Source organism: Scyliorhinus torazame, chromosome 8 (genome assembly GCF_047496885.1).
Source record: "Scyliorhinus torazame isolate Kashiwa2021f chromosome 8, sScyTor2.1, whole genome shotgun sequence".
NCBI classification, from domain to species: Eukaryota; Metazoa; Chordata; class Chondrichthyes; order Carcharhiniformes; family Scyliorhinidae; genus Scyliorhinus; species Scyliorhinus torazame.
In genome coordinates, this window is record NC_092714.1 from 153,173,225 (window position 1) to 153,198,220 (window position 24,996).

Genomic DNA, 24,996 nt, shown 5'->3' on the forward strand with positions numbered 1-24,996 from the left:
ACAGTGACCCCCTCGTTCTGGATTCTCCAAATGGAAACATCCTCTCCACACCTACCCTTCCAACACCCCTCAGGATCTTAAAGGTTTTGATTAAGTCGCCTCTTACTCTTTTAAATGTTAGTGGGTACAAATCTAACCTGTCCAACCTTTACTCAAATGGTAACCCGCCCGTTCCTGGTATTAGTCTAGTAACTCTGCAGATTTCATCTATTGATTCACACAACCATTGATCTCATGCAGGTGAAGCCAAAGACTCCATTTATGTCGCAACGTGCAATCCGGTCTCTCTCTACTCGATGAGCATGCCTGGGAATACTATACATCATGTGGATTTGTATGACATCTTCCCCAAGTTTGCTGGTGGGGTCTGGCAACCGTTTGTGACAGTGGCTCCGCTGAGTGGACCGCTAAATGACCAAGTCGTGCTTCACGAAGAGCAGGTATTTGAAACTCTTGGGCAACGTTTAACAGCCCATTTCTGTGATGCGGCGATCATAGTCTTTGGTATTTCAGCGGCGTAAAACAGAATTTTAAAAGTTCACCATCTAAACAAGTGAGGAAATCTTTTTCCTGAGGTAACCTACAGACGTCGCTAGCATCCTCAGTAAATCCTCTTTGAATTAATTTAGAAATACATAAAGAGAAAAGGCCCAGCCAGTCCTTCACAGTGTTTGCCCTCCTTCGATCGAACTAAATATCCCAAATCACATATACCCTCTTTTCTTCCATTCACCTCTCCAATTTCATCTTGGATGGTGGCATCATTTTTGTTTCAGTCACAAACCCTCAAAGTGATCTTCACAGCCTCACAATTCAGTGTGAAGATGTTTCTCCTGCTCTCCATAACTATGGCCCCTTGTTCTTGATCCATCAACTATTAAACACAGTCAACTTCTTTTACACTGCCCCATCCTTTCATAGTTATAAAATCATCTTTTATATAGCTTTGTGGTCTGCATTGTTCCCAAGAAAACAGTCCTGGCTTTATAAGTGTTTCTTTGTCGTTGTATTTGCTTATGCTAAACGGCACCCAAATAATCTGTTGTACTCCCTCTAAAACCGCAATATCCTCCATTTAGTGTGAAGCCTGTAGCATTCAAACTGAAGTCTTTTAAAGTTTTATATATGCTTATCATTGTCTCTTAGTTTTTGTGTTCTACACCTCTTAAAATAAAACTTAGATTTGTGTTAGCTTTTTTTCTAAACAGCTTAATTAACCTAAACAGCTGCGATTTCTGACTTGGGGACCTCAAATCCTTCTGTTTTTCCACAGATTTGACTCTGCTCCGATTCACAGTATCATTTACTTAGAAAACTCAATCACCTCCCACTTGCACTGAATTCATTACCAGGCACATTCTAGCCCATTCCACTATCCGGTTAATATCATTTTGCACATTCTTTTAGTCTTTTGAAGAATTAGCTGCTTATTTGGTATCATCTGTAAATTTGGATATCAATTGCTTGAAGCTTATATCCAAATCATTCAGATACAGAGCCAATATAACTGGCCTCAGAACCGAACCCTGTGGGACTCTTATTTCCAACCATTCTGTAAAAACGCTCTTAGCTTGCACTTTGCTTTCTCCTCCAACCAATGTTTAATCCATTTACTGTCACTGTACATCAGTGGTGAAGGGACCGAATGTTTAAGATGGGGCTGTTGATCAAGCTGCCTGAGGTCTGGGGATCTTAGGAGAGGGCCGACATGGATCATCCATTCGACACATCTGGCTCAAGATAGTTGCAAATGCTTCAGGTTTTTTTTTTGCTCTGCCTGGAGGGCTTCACCACCATTGAGGATGGGGATATTCTTCGAGCCTCCCCCTGCCATCAGTTGCTTGATTGCCCACTGCCGTTCAGGGCTGGATGTAACAAGATTGTGGAGTTTTGATCTGATTTATTGATTGGTTGTGGGATTGATTAGCTAAGTTCTGATGAAAAGTATTTGACCTGAAACATTAACTCTGCTTCTCTCTACAGATGTTGCCTGACCTGCTGAGTAATTTTCTGATTAAATGTTCAAGATTTTGCTGTCTATCTTGTTCATACCCTCTCTAAGGTCACCATTGAGTGTTCTGCTCCAGTGTAAACATTCCCAGCTCCCACAGATCCTCATAAATTGACAGCTGGGATCAGGTACTGGAATTAAGGCATGAAATTATGCCTGCTGACACAGTGAGTGGAAAGCCAGTCTGATGTGCTTGAACCTTGATTTTGTGAAGGAGGCTTGTGTCGGCTCCATGGCACAAGTTTTGTTTCAGCAATTTATTTGGCAGATGGTGAGGTCTAGCTCCTTGTGGTTCCCAAAATTTCAATGAGTTGTGGCACTGTGCCATTTGGGTTCTGTGTTTTTAAAAGTAGGAGTAAAAAAGCTTCTGCAGGCTCACAGCTTTGAAAGTGTCCTGTCTGAGTTTCTGATGAGGGCTTGTCCTGGTTTATTCTGTTTCTATTTTTAGTTTACCGGGATTGCAACATTGGCTTTATTCTTGGGGTGGGATGTTTATTTGTTTTCTCTCTCTTTTTTTTTTGTTAAATATTTTATTGAAAATTTTTGGTCAACCAACACAGTACATTGTGCATCCTTTACACAATATTATAACAACACAAATAACAATGACCTATTTTATAAACAAAAAATGAATAAATAATAAATAACAAAAATGAAAACTAGCCCTAATTGGCAACTGCCTTGTCACAAGTAACACTCTCCAAAAATATAATTTAACAGTCCAATATATAATTATCTGTAGCAACGACCTATACATACTATACAGTATATATTAACAACCCTGAGAGTCCTTCTGGTTCCTCCTCCCCCCCCCCCTCTCCTCCCCCCCCTAGTTTTCTCTCTCTTGCCTAGTTTCAGCTTTAATGTTGGAACCAAACAATTCAAAACACTTCAGCCTGATCTTCACCGTTCTTCCGAACCTCTTGCGACCCTATCTCAGCACAGAGACACAGCAGAAATACACCAGTGGCAAACCTTGCCAGCAATATGAAGGGCAGGGGTCACTGCTAAGGCAGGTGATAATTGCTGATCTGACAAAATTCCAAAGGGAAACTTGGTCAAGCTATCATAGCCATTTACAATTTATATTTTATTACAAGATGGTAGGTGTACTGAATTCAGAAGATTCCAATCTCACTTTTAGAGATTTTAAATATTAAATTAAAACATATATTAACAAAATAAAAGAAAACCTAACCATACACAATGACATTTACACAGTAAAAATTAGTCTTACAAATATTTCCCAAAAGATTTTTACTTAGACTCACAAATAAATACCTTTTTCCGGGCAAAAGTCCCTATAGATTTGTAATCTATTTTAGAAAGCCAGTAATATTACTGCGAAGCTCCCACTGTTGCTCTTGGGGAGTTATTTCACAGGGCTTTTCTCTCCCTCTAACAAAAAATGGAGATCCAAGGCTTGTACCAAAACTTTTCTTTCTGGAACTGAACAAACACTCCTCTGGGGCTAGCTTACTTCGCAGGTATGTTCCAGCACAGCACACTCTCCAGGGTATTACATGGCCTCTCCTCTCATACAGCTTTCAATCTTTCCTTAAATATGTTTTTTTTCTCTTTCATCTTTAAACCCATTGTTCTTAACTTTCTTTGGAAGTTACTTTCCAAGAATATAAAAATATCTTCTACATCGTCTTTATGGCCATTACTTTTGGGTAAAATAAACTGAACAGCTTTGCTTTATTCATTTTGATCTTTGCCAGTTTAAAACCTTCCTTTTATTCCTCTTTGAAATTCATCAAGTAAACATAAACAAATCTTCCTTATCACCTCATGCAAGTTTTCATCCATGTTAATTTCTTACCCCATCTTTGCTTTGCTCATCTCCACTTCAAAATGCCTGCATTTACACCTAACCCTTTTAGGTATTAAACCTTGAAGTTTGACTACATTCAGTTTAATTAATTTAGTCAAGCACATCTCTGCCATAAGCCTGCTCCATGGTATCCTAGTAATATTTTAGTCCTGGGTGGGAAAAAATATTATTTTCTTTGCAGTATATCAAGAACAATAGAGGAGCAGATATGTAGACAATTCCCAGAGTTGTGTAGAAATAAGAATAGAACAAAGAACAAAGAAAATTACAGCACAGGAACAGGCCCTTGGGCCCTCCCAGCCTGCGCCGATCCAGATCCTTTAACTAAACCTGTCTTATATTTTCCAAGGATCTCCTTACCTCTGTTCCCCACCCGTTCATATATCTGTCTAGATGCATCTTAAATGATGCTATCGTGCCCGCCTCTACCACCTCCGCTGGCAAAGCGTTCCAGGCACCCACCACCCTCTGCGTAAAAAACTTTCCACGCACATCTCCCTTAAACTTTCCCCCTCTCACCTTGAAATCGTGACCCCTTGTAATTGACACCCCCACTCTTGGAAAAAGCTTGTTGCTATCCACCCTGTCCATACCTCTCATAATTTTGTAGACCTCAATCAGGTCCCCACTCAACCTCCGTCTTTCCAATGAAAACAATCCTAATCTACTGAACCTTTCTTCATAGCTAGCACCCTCCATACCAGGCAACATCCTGGTGAACCTCCTGTGCACTCTCTCTAAAGTATCCACATCCTTCTGGTAATGTGGCGACCAGAACTGCACAAAGTATTCCAAATGTGGCCTAACCAAAGTCCTATACAAATGTAACATGACCTGCCGACTCTTGTACTCAAAACCCCGTCCGATGAAGGCAAGCATGCTGTATGCCTTCTTGACCACTCTATCGACCTGCGTTGTCACCTTCAGGGTACAATGGACCTGGACTCCCAGATCTCTCTGTACATCAATTTTCCCCAGGACTTTTCCATTGACCGTACAGTCCGCTCTTGAATTAGATCTTCCAAAGTGCATCACCTCGCATTTGCCTGGATTGAACTCCATCTGCCATTTCTCTGCCCAACTCTCCAATCTATCTATATTTTGCTGTATTCTCTGACTGTCCTCCTCGCTATGTGCAACTCCACCAATCTTAGTATCATCTGCAAACTTGCTAATCAGACCACCTATACCTTTGTCCAGATCATTTATGTATATCACAAACAACAGTGGTCCGAGCACGGATCCCTGTATGTATTCTGGGATTTCAACTTTGCAACATTAATTGGGTTAGTCATATTGTAAAGGGTTTCGAGGGAGAAGATTTCTTGAAATGTATTCAAGAACATTTTTATATCAACATGTCAAAGGTCCAACAAGGGATGATGCAGTGCTGGACCTCGTTCTGGGGAACGAAGCCGGACAGGTGTTCGAAGAAACGTTTTCCTGATAATGACTGCAAAATGTACATTTTAAATTTATCATGGAAAAGGAAAAAGATGGTCTACAAAATGGGTTTTAGATTGGGACAAGGCTGATTTTATTAAAATAAGGCAGGATGAGCTAAAGCAGACTGGGACCAGGTACTGCTGGGTAAATCTATAGCAGAATTATGAGCTGGGGGGGCAGTGGAATCCCAAAATATTCATTAAGTGTATAAAAAGAATAACCAGGTAAAGAATAGGACTCATTTGGGACCAATGACGTAAACTGTGCGTTGGGCTAGATGACATTGGTAGGGTGTTAAACGAGTATTTCACATCTGTCTTCACTTTGGAGAAGGAGGATGTGTGTGCAAAGTTCAGACAGAGAGACTGTGAGGTTCTTGAGAAGTTTGACATAGGGAGTGAGGAGGTACTGGAGGTTTTGGCGGGCTAAAAAGTGGACAAACCCCCAGGTCCAGATGAGTTGTATCCCAGGCTGTTGTGGGAGGCAAGGGAGGAAATCACAGGGGTTCTGACTCAAATGTTTAATTCGTCTATGGCCACAGGGGAGGTACCAGAAGACTGAAGGATGGCTAATGTGGCTCTACTTTTCAAGAAGGGCAGCAAAGCAGGGAATTACAGACCCATGAGTCTCACATTGGTGGTAGGGAAACTATTAGATAAAAGTCTGAAGGACAGAATCAATCTCCACTTGGAGAGGCAAGGTTTGATGAGGACAGTCAGCATGCCTTTGTCAGAGGGAGGTCGTGGCTAAGAAATTGGATTGAATTTTTTGAGAATGTGACCAGGTGTGTAAATGAGGGTCTGGCAATTGATGTCGTTTGTATTGATTTCAGCAAAGCATTTGACAAGATCCCACATGGGAGACTGTTAAAGAGTAGTAGAGCAGGGTACTATTTTGTCTTTTAAAAAGCATCAAGGCTATGGGCCAAGTGCTGGGAAGTGGGATTCGTATAGATCAGAGTAGGTTTTTTTTGGAGCACGCTTGATGGGCTGAAGGACCTCTTCTGTACTGTATGATTCTGAGCGACTACGTCAGGTAATCCCAATCCCAATTTTCCCAGAAATGGTGTCACATTTAAATGAGGGCACTGCATGAAACCAGGGGATGTTTCCCCCTGACTGCTAGGGATTAGGCACATTCTCGTGACTGGAGTGAAATCTCAGCCCCCTCACTGCCTGTCACTACGCCCTCTGCAAGGCTGGAGGGATCCTCAATGTAACTCAGTAACATGTGCAACACTCTCTCACTCAGCTAGGTGTGAATTACTCTGCATCCCTTTCCCCAGTCCATATACTGGCCACACCTACTGAATCGAAAACCGGCTGCAGCATTTTCAACCAAGAGCTGGAAATTTGACTGTTTGCAACAAAGGGGAGAATGTAAATACAAGTGCAGGATTCAAAGGCATTTAAGGCCGAACTATTTCTCTCCAAGTCAAGTACATTCACAAATCAAGCTTTTGCATTGTGTCCTTGTCTAAATGTACATGAAAGCTTACAAACTGAGACCGAAGTTAAAGCATGCTCTTTCAGAGTCATTTGATGTCCAATTCCGCAGGGAATGTGAAGCCCCTATCAAGCAAACTAACAGGATATATTAAAGCCAGGACCAGAGCATTACATTTTATTTCAATTTGTTCTTCGTGGCATGGGCAACAGCGTCAAGGCAGTATTACTGCTCCTACTATAACAGTAAGGATGGGACTGGAGTCACCTGCAGGCAGATGGGGAGTGGCAGCTTCCCTTCACTGTAGAATGCGACTGAAGTTAGTTTTTTAAATTCAATTTTCAACATTTTAATATTTTAAATATATAACACAAAATAGAACAACAACAAAAAAAACAAATCCCCCCCCCATCCTTCTTCATTGCAGTAACCCAAACCAAGCCCCCATCCCCCCCACTCAGCAGCTGGCGGTAACCAACTCTTTAAAGTGTAATATAAATAAACCCCATCTCTTGTGGAACCTCTCACTCGCCCGCTCAAACAGAACTTAACCTTCTCCAAATACAGGAAGTCCATCAAGTCTGCCAGCCATACCGAGGCACAGGGCGGATCAGCTGACCTTCACCCCAACAGGACCCGCCTGCGAGCAATCAGTGAGGCGAAGGCTAGAACATCTGCCGCCGCTCTCGTCTGCAGCTCCAGCAAGTCCAAAACCCTAAATACGGCCCCAGGGGATTGGGCTCCAAGTCTACGTGCAGGACCGCCGACATGGTGCTGAAAAACAATCTCCAAAGTTTCTCTACTTCGGGCAGGACCAGAACATGTGTACATGGGTGACCAGGTCCCCCCCACACTGCTCACAAATGTCTCCCTCAAACAACCAGCTCATACTCAAATTTGTCAGGTGCGCTCTGTGCACCACTTTCAGCTGTATCAACCCCAGTCTCACACACGAGGTTGAGACATTCATCCTCTGCAACACCTCGCACCACAACCCCTCCTCCAGTGTCATCTCCAGCTCCTCCTCCCATTTTGCCTTAACCCCCTCCAACAATGCCCTGTCCTCCTCCAAAATCTTCCATAGACCGCCCGTAACCCTGACCCCCCCTACAAGAGTCTTGCTCCATCCTCACCCACATCGCCTCCGGCTCCCTACTCCAACCCCTCACCTTCTCCGTGTTCACCGCCCAATAATAATACAACAGGTTTGGAAGGGCCAGACCCCCTGTCCGCCACCCTCGCTGAAGCACCGTCTTCCGAATCATTGCTAATTTACCTGCCCAGACAAATGACAAAATAAACTGTTTCACCCCCATAAAAAATGCTTTCGGCAAAAGGTGAAAAATGCATTCTGGTAGGCACTGAAATAAAAATAAAAACTGTGGCAAGATATTCATCTTTACCGCCTACACCCGGCCTGCCAATGACAGGGGGAGGCTGTCCCATCTCAACAAATCCGCCATGACCCTACACACCAGGCTCGTGAAATTCAATTTACGAAGCCGGGTCCAGAATCAAGCCACCTGCACCCCCAAATACCTAAAGTGGGTAGTCACCACCCGAAACGGCAACCTTCCCCAAGCCAGCTCCCGCCCCCAGAGTAGATTTCAAAAAGCACTCACTCTTTTCCAGATTCAGCTTATAACCTGAAAAAGCCCCGAATCTCCTGAGCTGCCTCATTATATCCCACAACATTGGACCCGGGTTGGAGATGTACAACAAAAAATCATCGGCATACAAATACACCCTATGCTCCCCGCCCCCCCGCCTTGCTGTCCCCTTCCACTTAACCAAGCACCTCAGTGCAATGGCCAAGGGCTCTTATCGCCAGCGCACACAGGAGGGGGAAATGGGGCACCCTTGCATCGTTCCCCTATGTAACTGAAAATACCCCAAATTCACCTCATTCGTGCGTACACTCAAATTCAGTTCCCTTTCTAACAGTTTAATCCACGGCACAAACTTCCGCCCAATCCCAAACCTTTCCAACATCGCAAACAAGTATCACAAGGTCAAATTCCTTTTCCAGTGCCACCACACCTCCAGATCCCTCCTTTCTGAAGGGGAGAGCACCATGTTGAACAAAAGCCCCCATTCTAAGACAACTGCCTCCCCTTTATGATACCCGTCTGATCTTACCCAATCACCTGCGGAAGGCACTCCTCCAACCTAAGCAGCAACACCTTGGCAAGAACCTTGGCATACATTCAGCAGGGATATTGGCCTGTATGACCTCACACTCTCCCAGGTCCTTATCCTTTTTTAGCAACAGCAAAATGGATGCCTGTTCCATCGTGTTCCATTGGGAGCGCCCCCTTAGCACAGGATCCTCAAACATCTCTACCAACAGAGGCGCCAACATATCTGAAAACCTTTTATAAAACTCCTCTGGGAACCCACCCGACCCCGGAGCTTGCCCGTTTGCATCTTCCCTATTGCCGTCTGAACCTCCTCAATCCCCATTGGCTCCTCCAGTCCTGCCCTCTCCTCCTCACCTACTCTAGGACACTCCAACACCCGCCCCCCCCCCCCCCCCCCCCAAACAAATCCCTCATATCCGCCTCATCCCCTGGGGGCTCATTGAGGTTAGGTTTTAATAACAAATTACAACCTTTCATAGGCATGTTCTGGTCTTGAACCATAAATGACAGGCTTTGTAATGAGTTTGATTTCAACTCCTGCTGGTGGGTCTGAACTCAATGTCGGAGTTGCTAGGCTACTCACCCAGTATTCCAGACTGGGACCAGTGAGTGTACTTTGGAAATGAACCCATGATTTTATCATGCATACCGTCACACTGTTACACCTGGTCAGTGTTTGATAGGGTATAGAAGGTGAGTTGCATGTTAGTATGAAATATTACATTTTGACCATAGAATCCCGATAGTGCAGAGGGAGGTCAGTCGGCCCATCAAGTCTGCACCGACCCTCTGAAAGCGGACCCTATCTAGGCCCACTCCCCCGCCCTATCCCCGTAACTCCACCTAACGTACACATCTTTGGACATTAAGGGGAAATTTAGCAAGGCCAATTCACCTAACCGGCACATCATTGCACTGTGGGCGGAAACCGGAGCACCTAGAGGAAACCCACGCTGACACTGGGAGAACAAGGCTGGAATTGAATCCTCGTCCCTGGTGCTGTGAGGCAGCAGTGCTAACCACTGTGTCACCGTGCCACCCTTTGGTAAGAGAAATACCAAAGTTATGGGGCTAATGAACAAAGGGTTCTGGGAGCAAAATAATATAAATGTCTAGAGGTAGATCAATAAGGCCATAAAAAAGCAAAGCCGACAATGGAGTTTATTTGATGGCACTGGCTTGAAAGGCCATTTTGTAACCTTTACCGCCTGTTACAGTGATTGGAGATGAGACAGGTTATTATGTAACTGATTTGGGCTGTTCTTGGAAGCGGGTTGGTCATGTGACTGAGGCAAGTCCAGGTGATTCAAAACTTTAAAAATATATGATTCAGCCACTAACTGTTGCTTCACAACGCCAGGGTCCCAGGTTCCATTCCCGGCTTGGGTCACTGTCTGTGCGGAGTCTGCACGTTCTCCCCGTGTCTGCGTGGGTTTCCTACGGGCGCTTCAGTTTCCTCCCACTGTCCAAATATGTGCAGGTTAGGTGAATTGGCCATGCTAAATTGCCCTTAGTGTCCAAGAAAAAAGTTAGGTGGGGCCACTGGGTTATGGGGATAGGGTGGAGATGTGAGCTTAAGTAGGGTGCTCTTTCCAAGGACCGGTGCAGATTCGATGGGCCGAATGGCTTCTTTCTGAACTGAAAGATTTATGAAATCCATTTGCTGCAAAATCAATCCTGGACTGGTGGACCAACGCAATCTAACCCGCGGCCACCGTCGCTGGACAACCAGACAGTTATATGAATGGGTTATTGTCATTGTGTGCAATGTCTCTTTCAGAACCGAGTCATGTGACGTATGTGACAGCATTTGTTACTTCGCTGGCTTTAGCCCTTAGTCTAGTACCAGCCTTTGTACAGTGAAGACCTATTTAACAAACCTCTATGTTGCACTGAACCCATGTGCATTAGCAATCTATGTCTTTTGTGCTGTTAGTCTAAAGATACAACACCGGCATTTACTTGACCATCAAGACCAGTGTTCCTCCAACCATTGCGTTTTCAGCCAAGCCCACATTTTTGAATCACAACATTGTTACAGTGCAGAAGGAGGCAATTTGGCCCATCGTGTCAGCATTGGCTCTCCAAATGAGCGTCATAACTTTGTATCATTTCCTTGCCTTTTCCCCCTTTTCCTGCACATTTTTATTCAAATAATCATCTAATGCCACACTTCCAGGCCGTGCATTCCAAACCCAAACCATTCGTTATGAAAAAGTTTTTTTCCCCACATCACATTTGGCTACTTTGCAAATCACTTTAAACTCTCTGCCCTCTCATTCTTGATCCTTTTACGAGTGGGAACAGTTTCTCCTTATCTACTCTGTCCAGCTCCCTCATGATTTTGAACACCTTTATCAAATCTCCTCTTATCCTTCTTCTCGTGCTGCTGATGCCTTTCTTTAATTTCCCTGATGCATCCTTTTCGTGACATGAAATAAAGAAAAGGAGTTGCATTGATTCTTGACCGCAGGATGTCCCAACCTTCGATACAACTAATGAAGTTGGCTCATTTGAAGTGTAGTCTCTGTTGTCATACAGTGAGAATTTCCTGATACCTAATGTGACACATCCTCAGAATGTAACCCCAGTTAGAGAAGCGGCTGGCAGTTGGATATGCCTGAGGACTTCTCTTTTGGCAGTCAGCAGCAAGCCCCTGAATGCATATCACTCCCTGGACACTTGTGAGAGGGGGGGGGTAAAGGGGTCCCTTCATCTTCACTCCCTTGTCACTGAATACTTCACCCTCCAATGAGGAGACAGGGATGAGAGACCCAAGGTCTTTTCGAGCTGGGAAAGTAGGGCTCAGGATGGCCGTGGTCTAAGGTGCCAGTCTCAAGGTCTAAGTCCTCTCCCATTGTTGGGTTGGGGTTTTTATCTCCAACCAGAGGAGTGGGCTCGAATCCCACTTTTGATATATGCCAGATATGCTGAAAGAACAAACCGTGTACAAAGGCAGGTTGAAAGGGTGGGATATGGGATAGCCCGCTCCTGCCCCTACATTCCTATGCTCTGACATAATCACCAATGTTCATTGTAGAAATTAAGATTAAGTGTATATATATGGGGGACGTTTATGAAAAAGTTTTTTCCCCACATCACATTTGCCTACTTTGCAAATCACTTTTAACTCTCTGCCCTCTCATTCTTGATCCTTCTACGAGTGGGAACAGGGAGAGTGGCCCTGACTTCAGTCGTAATGAAGTGCTTCGAGAGGTTGATCATGAAGCGCATCACCTCCATACTCCCAGAACGCCTTGATCCACTGCAATTCACATACCGCTGCAACCGGTCCACATCAGACACCATTTCCCTGGCCCTACACTCATCCCGAGAGCATCTCGAAAACAAGGACTCCTATTTATTGACTACAGCTCCGCCTTCAACACCATAATCCCAGCCAAGCTCATATCAAAGCTCCAAAACCTAGGACTTGGCTCCCCACTCTGCAACTGGATCCTCGATTTTCTGACCAACAGACCACAATCAGTAAGAATGAACAACAACACCTCCTCCACAATAGTCCTCAACACCGGCGTCCCGCAAGGCTGCGTACTTAGCCCCCTACTCTACTCCCTGTACACACACGACTGCTTGGCAAAACTTGGTTCCAACTCCATCTACAGGTTTGCTGACGATACAACCATAGTGGGTCGGATCTTGATAACGATGAGTCCGAATACAGGAGGGAGATAGAGAATCTAGTGGAGTGGTGTAGCGACAACAATCTCTCCCTCAATGCCAGCAAAACTAAAGAGCTGGTAATTGACTTCAGGAAGCAAAGTACTGTACACACCCCTGTCTGCATCAACGGGGCCGAGGTGGAGATGGTTAGCAGTTTCAAATTCCTAGGGGTGCACATCTCCAAAAATCTGTCCTGGTCCACCCACGTCGACGCTGCCACCAAGAAAGCACAACAGCGCCTATACTTCCTCAGGAAACTAAGGAAATTCGGCATGTCCACATTAACCCTTACGAACTTTTACAGATGCACCATAGAAAGCATCCTATCGGGCTGCATCACAGCCTGGTATGGTAACTGCTCGGCCCAGGACTGCAAGAAACTTCAGAGAGTCGTGAACACCGCCCAGTCCATCACACAAACCTGCCTCCCATCTACTCCATCTACACCTCCATCTACACCTCCCGCTGCTTGGGGAAAGCGGGCAGTATAATCAAAGATCCCTCCCACCCGGCTTACTCACTCTTCCAACTTCTTCCATCGGGCAGGAGATACAGAAGTCTGAGAACACGCACGAACAGATTCAAAAACACCTTCTTCCCCGCTGTCACCAGACTCCTAAATGACCCTCTTATGGACTGACCTCATTAACACTACACCCTGTATGCTTCATCCGATGCCAGTGCTTATGTAGTTACATTGTATATGTTGTGTTGCCCTATTATGTATTTTCTTTTATTCCCTTTTTTTCCCATGTACTTAATGATCTGTTGAGCTGCTCGCAGAAAAATACTTTTCACTGTACCTCGGTACACGTGACAATAAACAAATCCAATCCAATCCAATCCAATCCAATCCACTCATTGAATAACTACCTGTACAGATATAGAGTCACTTACATTCAAGGCTGGATGTCCCTGGAGAGGGAGCATGAAGTATCCACTGGTAGGTTTGAGGCCTTCCGTGACCAGTGGGCACCATGGGAGCTGGAGTGCTTCATCAGTCCTGGGAACACTGTTTTAATTTAGTTAGCTCAGTTTCTGTTTGAAATTTTCTTTTTGTTGCAGAGCCCCATCAGGGGCTGTCATTCCTTTCAGTATTTTATTTTATTGATTTACATTTTTATGACATCCTGGGCTAGTACACGGTCAATTCCAGCCCCACTTGACCCGGAGTCACAACAACAATTGAAATTAACAAATAATTCTTAGAAAACACCCAAAGTCTCTGGTCTTTGGCTACCCAATAACTAGTCACCAGGTTTCTTTTAAAAAAATATATATTTATTAAAGTTTTTAAACACAATTTTTCTCCCTTACAAACAATAACCCCCCCCCCCCCCCCCCCCCCCCCGCCCCCGTAACAAAAAAAAAGAGAAATCGCGCAGAGCAAGATATATCCATGGCAAAATGAAATGATATATTTACACAGCTTTGGACACTGGCCCTCACCCGTCCGTGCCAGTTTCGCCAACCCTTCATGTTATCTCTTGCTCATCCACCCTCCCAGGCAGTCCCCCCTTCCCCCCCCCCAGGACGTGTCCCCCACCCCAAGGTTGCTGCTGCTGCTGACCGACCTTCCTCTAACGCTCCACGAGGTATTCTAGGAACGGTTGCCACCGCCTGTAAAACCCCTGCGCAGACCCTCTCAAGGCGAACTTAATCCTCTCCAGTTTTATGAACCCAGCCATATCATTTATCCAGGCCTCCAGACTGGGGGGCTTCGCCTCCTTCCACATTAGCAAGATCCTTCGCCGGGCTACTAGGGACGCAAAGGCCAGAATGCCGGCCTCTTTCGCCTCCTGCACTCCCGGTTCGTCCACTACTCCAAATATTGCTAGCCCCCAGCTTGGCTTGACCCGGACTTTCACCACCTGAGATATTGCTCCCGCCACTCCTCTCCAGAACCCCTCCAGTGCCGGGCATGAGCAAAACATATGGACATGGTTCGCCGGGGTCCCTGAGCAACTTCCACATCTGTCCTCTACCCCAAAGAACCTACTCAACCTCGCCCCCGTCAAGTGTGCTCTGTGGACCACCTTAAATTGTATCAGGCTGAGCCTGGCACACGAGGAGGAGGAATTAACCCTACCTAGGGCATCAGCCCACAGACCTTCCTCGATCTCCTCCCCCAGCTCCTCCTCCCATTTACCCTTCAACTCTTCTACCAGCGCTTCCACCTCTTCTTTCAACTCCTGGTGTATTTCCGACACCTTGCCCTCCCCGACCAATACACCCGAGATCACCCTATCTTGAACTTCTTGTGCCGGGAGCAACGGGAATTCCCTCACCTGTCGCCTCACAAAAGCCCTCACCTGCATATATCTAAAGGCATTTCCTGGGGATAACTTGAACTTCTCCTCCAGTGCCCCTAGGCTCGCAAACGTCCCGTCGATGAACAGGTCCCCCATTCTTCCAATCCCCGCCCGATGCCAGCTCTGGAACCCCCCGTCCATCTTCCCCGGGACAAACCGGTGGTTACCCCTGATCGGGGACCACACCGATGCTCCCATTGCACCCTGGTGCCGTCTCCACTGGCCCCAGATCTTTAGCGTTGCCGCCACCACCGGGCTCGTGGTATACTTTGTCAGCGAGAGCGGCAGCGGTGCCGTCACCAACGCCCCCAGGCTCGTTCCTTTACAGGACGCCATCTCCATCCTCTTCCATGCCGCCCCCTCTCCCTCCATAACCCACTTGCGGATCATCGCCACATTTGCTGCCCAGTAGTAGCTCCCCAGGTTTGGCAGCGCCAACCCTCCTCAGTCCCTACTGCGTTCCAGGAACCCTCTCCTTACTCTCGGGGTCTTATTCGCCCACACAAACCCCATAATACTCCTGCCTACTCTCTTAAAAAAGGCCTTAGTGATCACGATGGGAAGGCACTGAAACACAAACAGAAACCTCGGAAGGACCACCATTTTGACCGACTGCACTCTACCCGCCAGCGAGAGCGGTAACATGTCCCATCTTTTGAAATCCTCCTCCATTTGCTCCACCAACCTCGTCAGATTCAGTTTATGTAGGGTCCCCCAACTCCTGGCTACCTGGATCCCCAGATACCGAAAGCTCCCCTCGGCCGTCCTCAGCGGTAGGTCCCCTATCCCTCTTTCTTGGTCCCCCGCCTGTAATACAAAGAGCTCACTCTTCCCTACATTGAGCTTATAGCCCGAAAACTCCCCAAACTCCCTTAGAGTCTGCATGACCTCCACCATCCCCTCCATTGGATCCGCCACGTACAGCAACAGGTCATCCGCATATAGCGACATCCGATGCTCTTCTCCCCCTCGGACCACCCCCCTCCATTTATTAGACTCCCTCAATGACATGGCCAATGGTTCGATCGCCAATGCGAACAACAGGGGGGACAGGGGGCACCCCTGCCTCGTCCCTCGGTACAGTCGAAAGTACTCCGACCTCCGCCGGTTCGTCACTACACTCGCCTTCGGGGCTCTGTAAAGGAGCTTAACCCAATTGATAAACCCTACCCCGAACCCAAACCTACACAGCACCTCCCAGAGGTACTCCCACTCTACTCGGTCAAAGGCCTTCTCCTCGTCCATAGCTGCCACTATCTCCGCCTCTCCCTCCTCCGATGGCATCATTATCACGTTTAAGAGCCACCACACATTGATGTTTAGTTGCCTGCCCTTTACAAATCCCGTCTGGTCCTCGTGGATTACCCCCGGGACACAATCCTCGATCCTCGTGGCCAGCACTTTTGCCAGCAACTTTGCATCCACATTGAGGAGCGAGATCGGCCTGTACGATCCACATTGCAGTGGGTCCTTGTCCCGCTTTAGGATCAAAGAAATTGTCACTTCCGACATTGTCGGGGGCAGGGTCCCCTCCTCTCTTGCCTCATTAAAGGTCCTCACCAGTAGCGGGGCCAACAGGTCTGCGTACTTCCTGTAGAGGTCCACCGGGAACCCGTCCGGTCCCGGGGCCTTCCCCGCCGGCATGCTCCCCAAACCTTTGCTCAGCTCCTCCAACCCAATTGGTGCCCCCAAACCAGCCACCTCTTGCTCCTCCACCCTCGGGAATCTCAGCTGATCTAGGAATCGTCTCATCCCCTCTTCCCCCACTGGGGGATGGGACCTGTACAGCTCTTCATAAAAGGCCTTGAATACCTCGTTTATTTTTGTCGCACTCCGAACCGTGGCTCCCCTTCCATCTTTGACTCCCCCTATTTCCCTCGCTGCCATCCTCTTACGGAGCTGGTGTGCCAGCATCCGACTAGCCTTTTCCCCATACTCGTAGGTCGCCCCCTGCGCTTTCCTCCACTGTGCCTCCGCCTTCCCTGTGGTCAACAGGTCAAAATCCGTCTGGAGCCGTCGTCTTTCCCCAAGTAATCTTTCCTCCGGGGCCTCTGCGTATCTCCTGACCACTCTCAAAATCTCCCCCACTAACCTCTCCATTTCCATACCCTCTGTCTTCTCCCTATGAGCCCTAATGGAAATTAGCTCTCCCCTGATCACCGCCTTCAACGCCTCCCATACCACCCCCACCCTCACCTCCCCGTTGTCGTTGGCCTCCAAGTACCTTTCGATACACCCCCTCACCTTCCCACACACCACCTCATCCGCCAGCAGTCCCACATCCAGCCGCCACAATGGGCGTTGGTCCCTCTCCTCTCCCAGCTCCAGTTCCACCCAGTGCGGGGCATGGTCCGAAACGGCTATCGCCAAATACTCCGTCCCCTCCACCCTCGGGATGAGCGCCCGAGGATGGCGAGATTCTCTGCTCTCGCTGCTGTTAAAAGCTATTTTAAGATCACTTCTTTTAAATACATTGCAATTTTACTGGAAAGTAATTTCTTATGACAAGACCACTTCAGCTACACCTCACCTCACTTTAAAAAGGACATGATCAAATATGTTGCACTTTCAGCTACAGTAAATGTTCAGAGTTCCCATTTCCACTTCACACAAGTACAAGCCTCTTTGTTTTCTCATTATATTTCATGATTGTTCTTCAATTTCTACTGTGAGGGTGTACCCAGAACAAAGAAATCTATCCGGGAGTGGGCTTTGTGTACATGGGAGAAGAAAGAACATTCCCTGACCTGCGGCCTTGCAAACTGCCATGGGTCCACTCTCCCCATCTGATCCATAAACCCCCTAAGTACCTTGGCCGCCGCCGTCCTCTTTCCAGTCCTTGATTTGGAGCGGTCCAGTGCTGGATCCAACACTATTGAAGTCCCCTCCCATTATTAGTCCTCCTATCTCCAGTTCCGGAATGCGCCCCAACATGCACTTCATGAATTCCGCATCATCCCAGTTCGGGGCGTATACGTTGACCAACACCATCCACGTCCCTTGCAGCCTACCGCTCACCATTACATATTGTCCGCTACAAGAGTCTTGGCCTCAAATGACACCCGCTTTCCCACCAATATTGCCACCCCTCTATTCTTCGCGTCCAGTCCCGAGTGGAATACCTGTCCTACCCATCCCTTTCTTAGCCTGACCTGGTCCGCTGCCTTCAGATGTGTCTCTTGGAGCATGGCCACGTCCGCCTTCAGTCCCTTTAAGTGCGCGAACACTCGAGCCCTCTTCACGGCCGATTCAGGCCCCTCACATTCCACGTTATCAGCCGGATTGAAGGGGCTCTCACTTACTGCTCCGCTCCTTCTTGGCCCATCTCAGGGCCCACTCTCTGTCTGTGAACCGGTGGAACCTCACCACCATCGCCCTTGGCGGCTCATTTGCCTGCGGCTTCTTCGCCAGCACCCGATGTGCCCCGTTCAACTCCAGCGGCCTCGAAGGGGCCTTCGTGCCCATCATCGCCTCGAGCATCGTGCTCGCGTATGCCCCGGCATCAGCCCCCTCCACTCCCTCAGGGAGACCCAGGATTCGCAGATTCTTTCTCCTCGACCTGTTCTCCAGGTCCTCGAGTCTTCCCGTCCACCTCTTGTGTAGCGCCTCGTTCTGCTCCTCTCTCACCGCCAGGCCCACGAGCTCGTCCTCGTTCTGACTGACTCTTTTCTGTACCTCCTGGATCTTAGCTTCGTGGGCCTTCTGCGTGATCCCGAGTCCTTCAATTGCCGAATGCATAGGCGCCAACATCTCTTTGCGCATCTCCTCGCGCTGCTCCTCGAAGCAGTGCTTGGTGAACTCCTGCAGCTCCCCTTTGTCCCTGGCTGCCGCCATTTTGTTTTCTTTCCCTCGCTTCTCCCGTTGCTCCAGTGCCGCTCCTTTGGCCGTCACACTTCTGGTCCTTTTCATAGAAGTTGGCAGTGTTTGCTTCACCAGTCTGCCCCAAAAAGTCTATGGAAACTCCTGAAAAAGGTCTGAGAGTCGGTTCCAGACGGGAGCTGCCAAATGCGTGACCTATTCCTCCATGGCCGCCACCAGAAGCCTCGTCCCTGCTTCTTCAATGGCCTTGGTAGATCTTTTCACAGTTGTTCCCTCTGCTGCTAGAATTCACCTTTGATAGAGTCAAGTCAGATTGCAGCTTTAAGCTTGCCCTTCCCCCGCCTGCATGCTGGAAGAGGCCGTTGTCTATTGCTGCAGCTCAAGCCAAATCTTTTACTGTTTCTGCCGGGTCTGGTAGTCAAAAGACATAACATTCCTGGGGGACACTGTCAGGGGAATGCTGCAGTCTTCTTCCCACACTGGGAAATGTCAAACAAATGCCGTGGGGGCCCTGTAAAAGAGCCCAAAAGTCCGTTCCAAGCGGGAGCTGCCGAATATGCGACCTAGCTCTGCATTGCCGCACCCGGAAGTCAGTCACCAGGTTTCTAAATTTAAACGCGATTAATTTTATTAATAACAATAACTATAATTAACTATGCAGCAAATACAACTGGTTAACTATTATTTAATTATAATATTTTAACTCGCCCCACCCTCTACACACACACAAACACAGAAGGGAAAGAAGGTGTGAAATAATGATGAAAGTAAAAGGATAAGTGTCCTTGTTTCAGATGGACATCTTCCAGTGCACCTTTTTTCATTCTAGGTCTTTCAGTTTGAGGTTTTTGTTCTCAGTCTGTAATGGTTTTCACAATGTTTGGATTTGTTTATTGTCACGTGTATCGAGGTACAGTGAAACCTTTTCTGCAAGCAGCTCAAACAGATCATTTAGTACATGAAAAGAAAAAGAAAATACATAATAGGGCAACACCAGGTACACAATGTAAATACATAGACACCGGCATCGGGTGAAGCGTACAGGAGTGTAGTATTAATCAAGTCATAGAGCCATAGATGTTTACCGCATGGAAACAGGCCCTTCGGCCCAGCTGGTCCATGCCGCCCAGTTTCTGTCACTAAGCTGGTCCCACTTGCCTGCATTTGGCCCATATCCCTCGATACCGACCCTGCCCAGGATAAAATTGTACCCGCCTCTACCACTGCCTCTGGCAGCCTGTTCCAGATGCTCACCACCTTCTGTGTGAAAAACTCTCCCCTCTGGTCTCTCTTGTATCTCTCTCCTCTCACCGTAAACCTATGCCCTCTGGTTCTAGACTCCTCCACCTTTGGGAAAAGATGTCGACTATCTACTTTATCGATGCTCCACATTATTTTATAGTCCATAAGCGGGTCATTTAGGGCTCTGCTAACAGTGGGGAAGAAGTTGTTTTTGAATCTGTTTGTGCGTGTTCTCAGACTTTTGTATCTCCTGCCTGATGGAAGAAGTTGGAAGAGTGAGTAAGCCAGGTGGGAGGGGTCTTTGATTCATCCAGGTCTCAAATAACCTCCCTGCAGGTTAAGAAAAACAGCAGATAGTATTTCTGGAGAGAGAGTCAGACAGACACTCACAATTGCTCCTCTCAACATCCATGATCCGACTGTCACTTCTTGTGTCCTCTGAAAACCATCCCACTCGGGTGCGACATAATCACCGTCTGTCGCCAGGCAAAATACAGGCTTTGGTCAATTTATTGGCCACTAACCAGCCAATCGAACTGAAGTCCTCCGATCTCTCGGGTGCAAAAAGATCTGAGTTCTGCAGTTCAAAACACGGTGCACCATTTTGCAACTTTGGAGTTCTTCATTTCCTTGCTCAACTTAAAAGTAAATGTCCATTAAACATCCATGGATCAAAATGATAACCACAAAGTAAAATAAATAGGAAATAAGGGACTCAACAGTAAGGCTCTTACAATATTCTTTCAAAAGAGCATCTAAAGAGACACTAATTTGTCAGGATGGCCAAGTGGTCTAAAGTCAAGACTCAAAGACTTAGTCCTCTCCCATTGTGGGGTGGGGATTTTGGTCTCCAACTGGAGATGTGGGCTCGAACCCCACTTCTGATATAGACTTTCAGTAGGACAAATGATGATGGAGCAGGGTGACCAACCGGGGTGCTGTGAGTGCTGTTATATTTGTCCCAGGTCTGGCCTATTCCTCTGTCCCATTCAGTGGTAGTCATTTGAGACATCTTCTGATTTATCTGTGGTCAAATATTTGGCCACCCGGTGCGGCGAAGATGCGGATGATGGCAGGTGGTACGGAGAACTTCCTTGTAAACCTGCTCCTGGACCTGGCCAATGTGGCCACTAACAGGTCCAGGCAATGGGCAGTTGAGGAGGGTCATTTGGTCTGACTGCCTGCCTCTCTTTAGTGGTTATTTCTGCACCTGGCATCATCAGAGAGAGGTGCACGGTGCCCACCAGTACAAAGCTCGAGTCTTTCTGCAACTGGTGAGCACTGCAGGGGCTGGAGCACATAATCAGCCCCAGGATTATTATTTTAGTTTACCTTGGATTGTTTCCTTCAAAGTTTTTTTTGTTACAGACCCTTTGAGGGCTTGTTAATTAGTTAATTTATTTAATTAGGTATTTGTTGTACTCAAATGAATATAAAAGGGCACTCAAAATGTTATTTTAATTTAATTTGATAAGTTTCTGTTAACATCTTTGATTTTTGTTACAGTGCTGCTTTAAAGGGTTGTCAATTTTGTTTAATTGATATACTCAAAGGGTATTAGGAGATGCTTATTGATGCTGGTAGTGGGTTTAGGGATAAGAACTATACATTTGTAATGTTTTACTTCGTGAAAAATCTAAAACTAAGTAAAGAACTGCCCTCACCTTCACCAACTGACTGTAAGAAATTAAACATTCAAGGGGTGTGTAAAGATGAGAAATCGTTGCACATTAATCTGCAGCTAGTGAAGATGGAAGTAAGCGTGCTGTGTGGTTTAGACATGGCATTGCAAACCATTCCACACGGAGATCACTATTCAAACTGGGCTTCCTCATTTGGGACATACCTGTTGAACCTCCGAGACCGCAGTTGCCTGCTCTGCCACTCCTTCCCGCACAGCCGTTATTTACATAAAAACTAGGAGCAGGAGTAGGCTATATGGCCCCTCGAGCCTGCTCCGCCATTCAATGAGATCATGGCTGATCTTTTGTGGACTCAACTCCACTTTCCGGCCCGAACACCATAACCCTTAATCCCTTTATTCTTCAAAAAACTATCCATCTTTATCTTAAAAACATTTAATGAAGGAGCCTCTACTGCTTCACTGGGCAAGGAATTCCATAGATTCACAACCCTTTGGGTGAAGAAGTTCCTCCTAAATTTCTGAGGAGGTAGCTCCTCATTTCCTTGTCTGAACTCCTTCAGTGCTCCCCTCTCCCGAAAGGGATTTGCCAACTTGCTCCAATTTTGTGCTTCATAAACCGCCATCCAAACCCAACCTATTCCTGCCCCATGAGAGGTATGGCTGCAGGCTGCTGAATCTGCATCAACTTTTCTCCAAGGATTCCCCTGCCCAGCTTCTGCACTTCCAGTGAGCCAGGCAAAGTGCATTGAGTGCCCACCTCCACCTAATGAGGGGACCTGTAGTGGCTTCACATGCTGACCACAGGGTAGCATGTGAGAGGCCTCGGGCTTCGAACAGCACAGCAGGAAAGGTGTAGCAGATTGGCAAATAGAACAGTTCGGCATGTTCAACCTGATGTGTACTGCTATGTCACAGGGACTTTGGTAGCTTTCTCCAGGTCGACAATCATATGGATTTGTTCCCTGACCTTACAGATAGTGTACAGAGCACGAAGGTTGACCAGTTCATGGCTGCATTGCTGATGCCTGGGAAATTGCTGAAATAGATTTACCTTCTTTGCACCTGTCCATGGAACAATTCCTCTTAACCATCCCTTTCTATTTCATAAAATCGTAGAATTCCTACAATGCAGGAGGAGGCCATTTGGCCCATCGAGCCTGCATTGACCCTCTGAAAGAGCACCCTACCCAGGGGCACTCCCCTGCCCCATCCCCACAACCCATAACCCCAAAGAAAAGAATAGGACATATTGCTATGATGAAGGAGCATAAACACCACCATGAATGCGTGGACTGAATAGTCTGATCCTGGGCTGTAGATTCAATGTAATTCATGATTTTGTTTCTCTTTCGCAGAATAACGCGATCTTCCTATTGAACCTGACCAATTGCACAGTCAGTCGTATCATCACCGGAAAAGATCAGCAATCTCCCAAGAAATCACACTGGTGGGCGAGTAGAGAAGAGCAGGTCAGGACTTCAGCTGGCGTACCACATGATTTTTCACCTTTCTGTGGTTTTTTAAATTGTTTGATCTATGGATTGAGGAAATCTGATTTTCAAGCTTTCTTGTGTAATAAATTCGCTTTACCCAGGATATGTTACTGTGAGAAAATGCAGCAATACCACCCCCAACTCTTGACAATCACGGACAGAACTTTCTCTGATCATTTCCTTGTATCATTCACTGCCTATGTTCCCCTCTCAACACTAGTTTCTGTATCTGCCCCTGGAAAAAACTATTCCGCAATTTGCTTAAGATGCATTTTCAAAATCTCAACTTTCCAGCCACAGGTTCAGTTCAGTGCCGACAGTTGTGCAGCTGCTGGTCCACTCATCCATATCCTAACCTCCATCTTCAATACCCTAGTCTCACCATCACCCCTCCCCTGATGCAACCTCATCGCTACTCCTTTAACTCCGAGGGATGTAGACTTGAAAAGCTGTTTTCTTTTTATTCATTTATGGGATGTGGGCATAGCCGATGAGGGTGGAAATATATACCCTTCTCGAATTGTCCTTGAGAGAGTGGTGGTGAGCCACCTTCATGAACCACTGCAGTCTGTGGGGTGAAAACCATAGATTGATACTAGTGAGTGGCTTGCTGGGTCACTTAGGAGGAATGGTTAGAGTCAACCACATTGCTCTGGATCTTTAGTTATGTATCGAGCCAAACTGAAAGAACAGCAGATTTCCTTCCCTAAAGGAACCAGATGGATTTTTACAGCAATTCGGTAATTTCATGGTGAACATCACTGAAACTAGCTTTGTTATTTCAAATGTATTTAATTAATTAACAAAGTTTTAATTTCCCAGTTGCTGTAGTGGGATTTTAATTTGTGCCTCTAGATCATTAGGCCTTTGTGCTACTCGTCCAATAACATACCACCATGTTACTGTGCACCAAACAAGCCTGCTTTAGCAATTCGCCACAAGATCTGGCTGGATCACCCAAAGAACTGCTCTCATCGACCGAAACTGCTCAGTCTTCCAGGATCATCCTGGAATGCAAAGTTAACTCCCAATTTTGTTTTCCTACTGCAGAAAGTTTTCTTAAACCCATTTCCTCCACCTCCACCATCCTCACCTCTCAACAACAAGCATAAAGAGCCCATGGCCTTCTTTGTCACTAACCTTGAGACCATCTGATCCGCCTGCTCTGCAGATTCCCCCCCCTCTCCCCAAACTGCTTCTCATGCTCACTACTTGCCCCAACTCCGAATTTACGTCTTTCTCTATTTTCTCTCCTATCTTCCTTCCTGTCCTCTTTGAACTCATCATGAGACTCACCTCCTGCTCCCTTGGCCTTATTTCCACAAAAATGCTGACCAGCTTTCCTTCCCTGTCTTCTTATTAGGGGAGGAGCAGATTTTCAGCCCGCAATCGCCATCAGAAAGAACGGCAACATGGGCAGAAAATCTGGATAGAATTGCATTTCCCAATTTTCCCCGCAAATCGCAGACGACGTTACGAGGTTCACGCCTACAAAGGGGGGGAACCTCATTTAAATGGATTATATTAAATTTTAATATTAATAAGGGCCTCCCCGCCACATGATCTCCCACCCATCCTCCCCTAAATATTCACGTCACCGGCAAGATTTACCACAGCTTTTTAAAAGCGGGATTCAGTCAAGGGGATCCCTCCAGTGGCAAAAAGCAAAGTATAGTCTCTGGAGATAGAGGGCAGGGCACTAACCGCTGGCACAGCTTCACACTGCCAGGTCAACCGCAATGCACACCTGTTCCCGGGAGCAGTCTAAAGATGTGCAGGTTAGGTAGATTGGGTATGCTAAGTTGCCCCATAGTGTCCAAAGGTTAGCTGGTGTTGCTGGGTTACAGGAATGGGATAGAGGTGTGGGCTTCAGGGGGGTGCTTTTTCCAAGGGCCGTTGCAGACCCGATGGGCTGGATGG

At 46.8% G+C, this 24,996-nt stretch overlaps 1 protein-coding gene across 1 annotated transcript in view; it reads left to right on the plus strand.

Annotated features, from left to right (window-relative positions):
- The window catches only part of vwa8 (von Willebrand factor A domain containing 8), a 625,928-nt gene that overhangs the window by 423,179 nt on the left and 177,753 nt on the right, over window positions 1-24,996 (plus strand). The window contains exons 29-30 of the mRNA XM_072514383.1: window positions 241-440; window positions 22,939-23,052. Coding sequence (XP_072370484.1) covers window positions 241-440; window positions 22,939-23,052 — 314 coding nt within the window. The remainder of the gene's footprint in view (window positions 1-240; window positions 441-22,938; window positions 23,053-24,996) is intronic.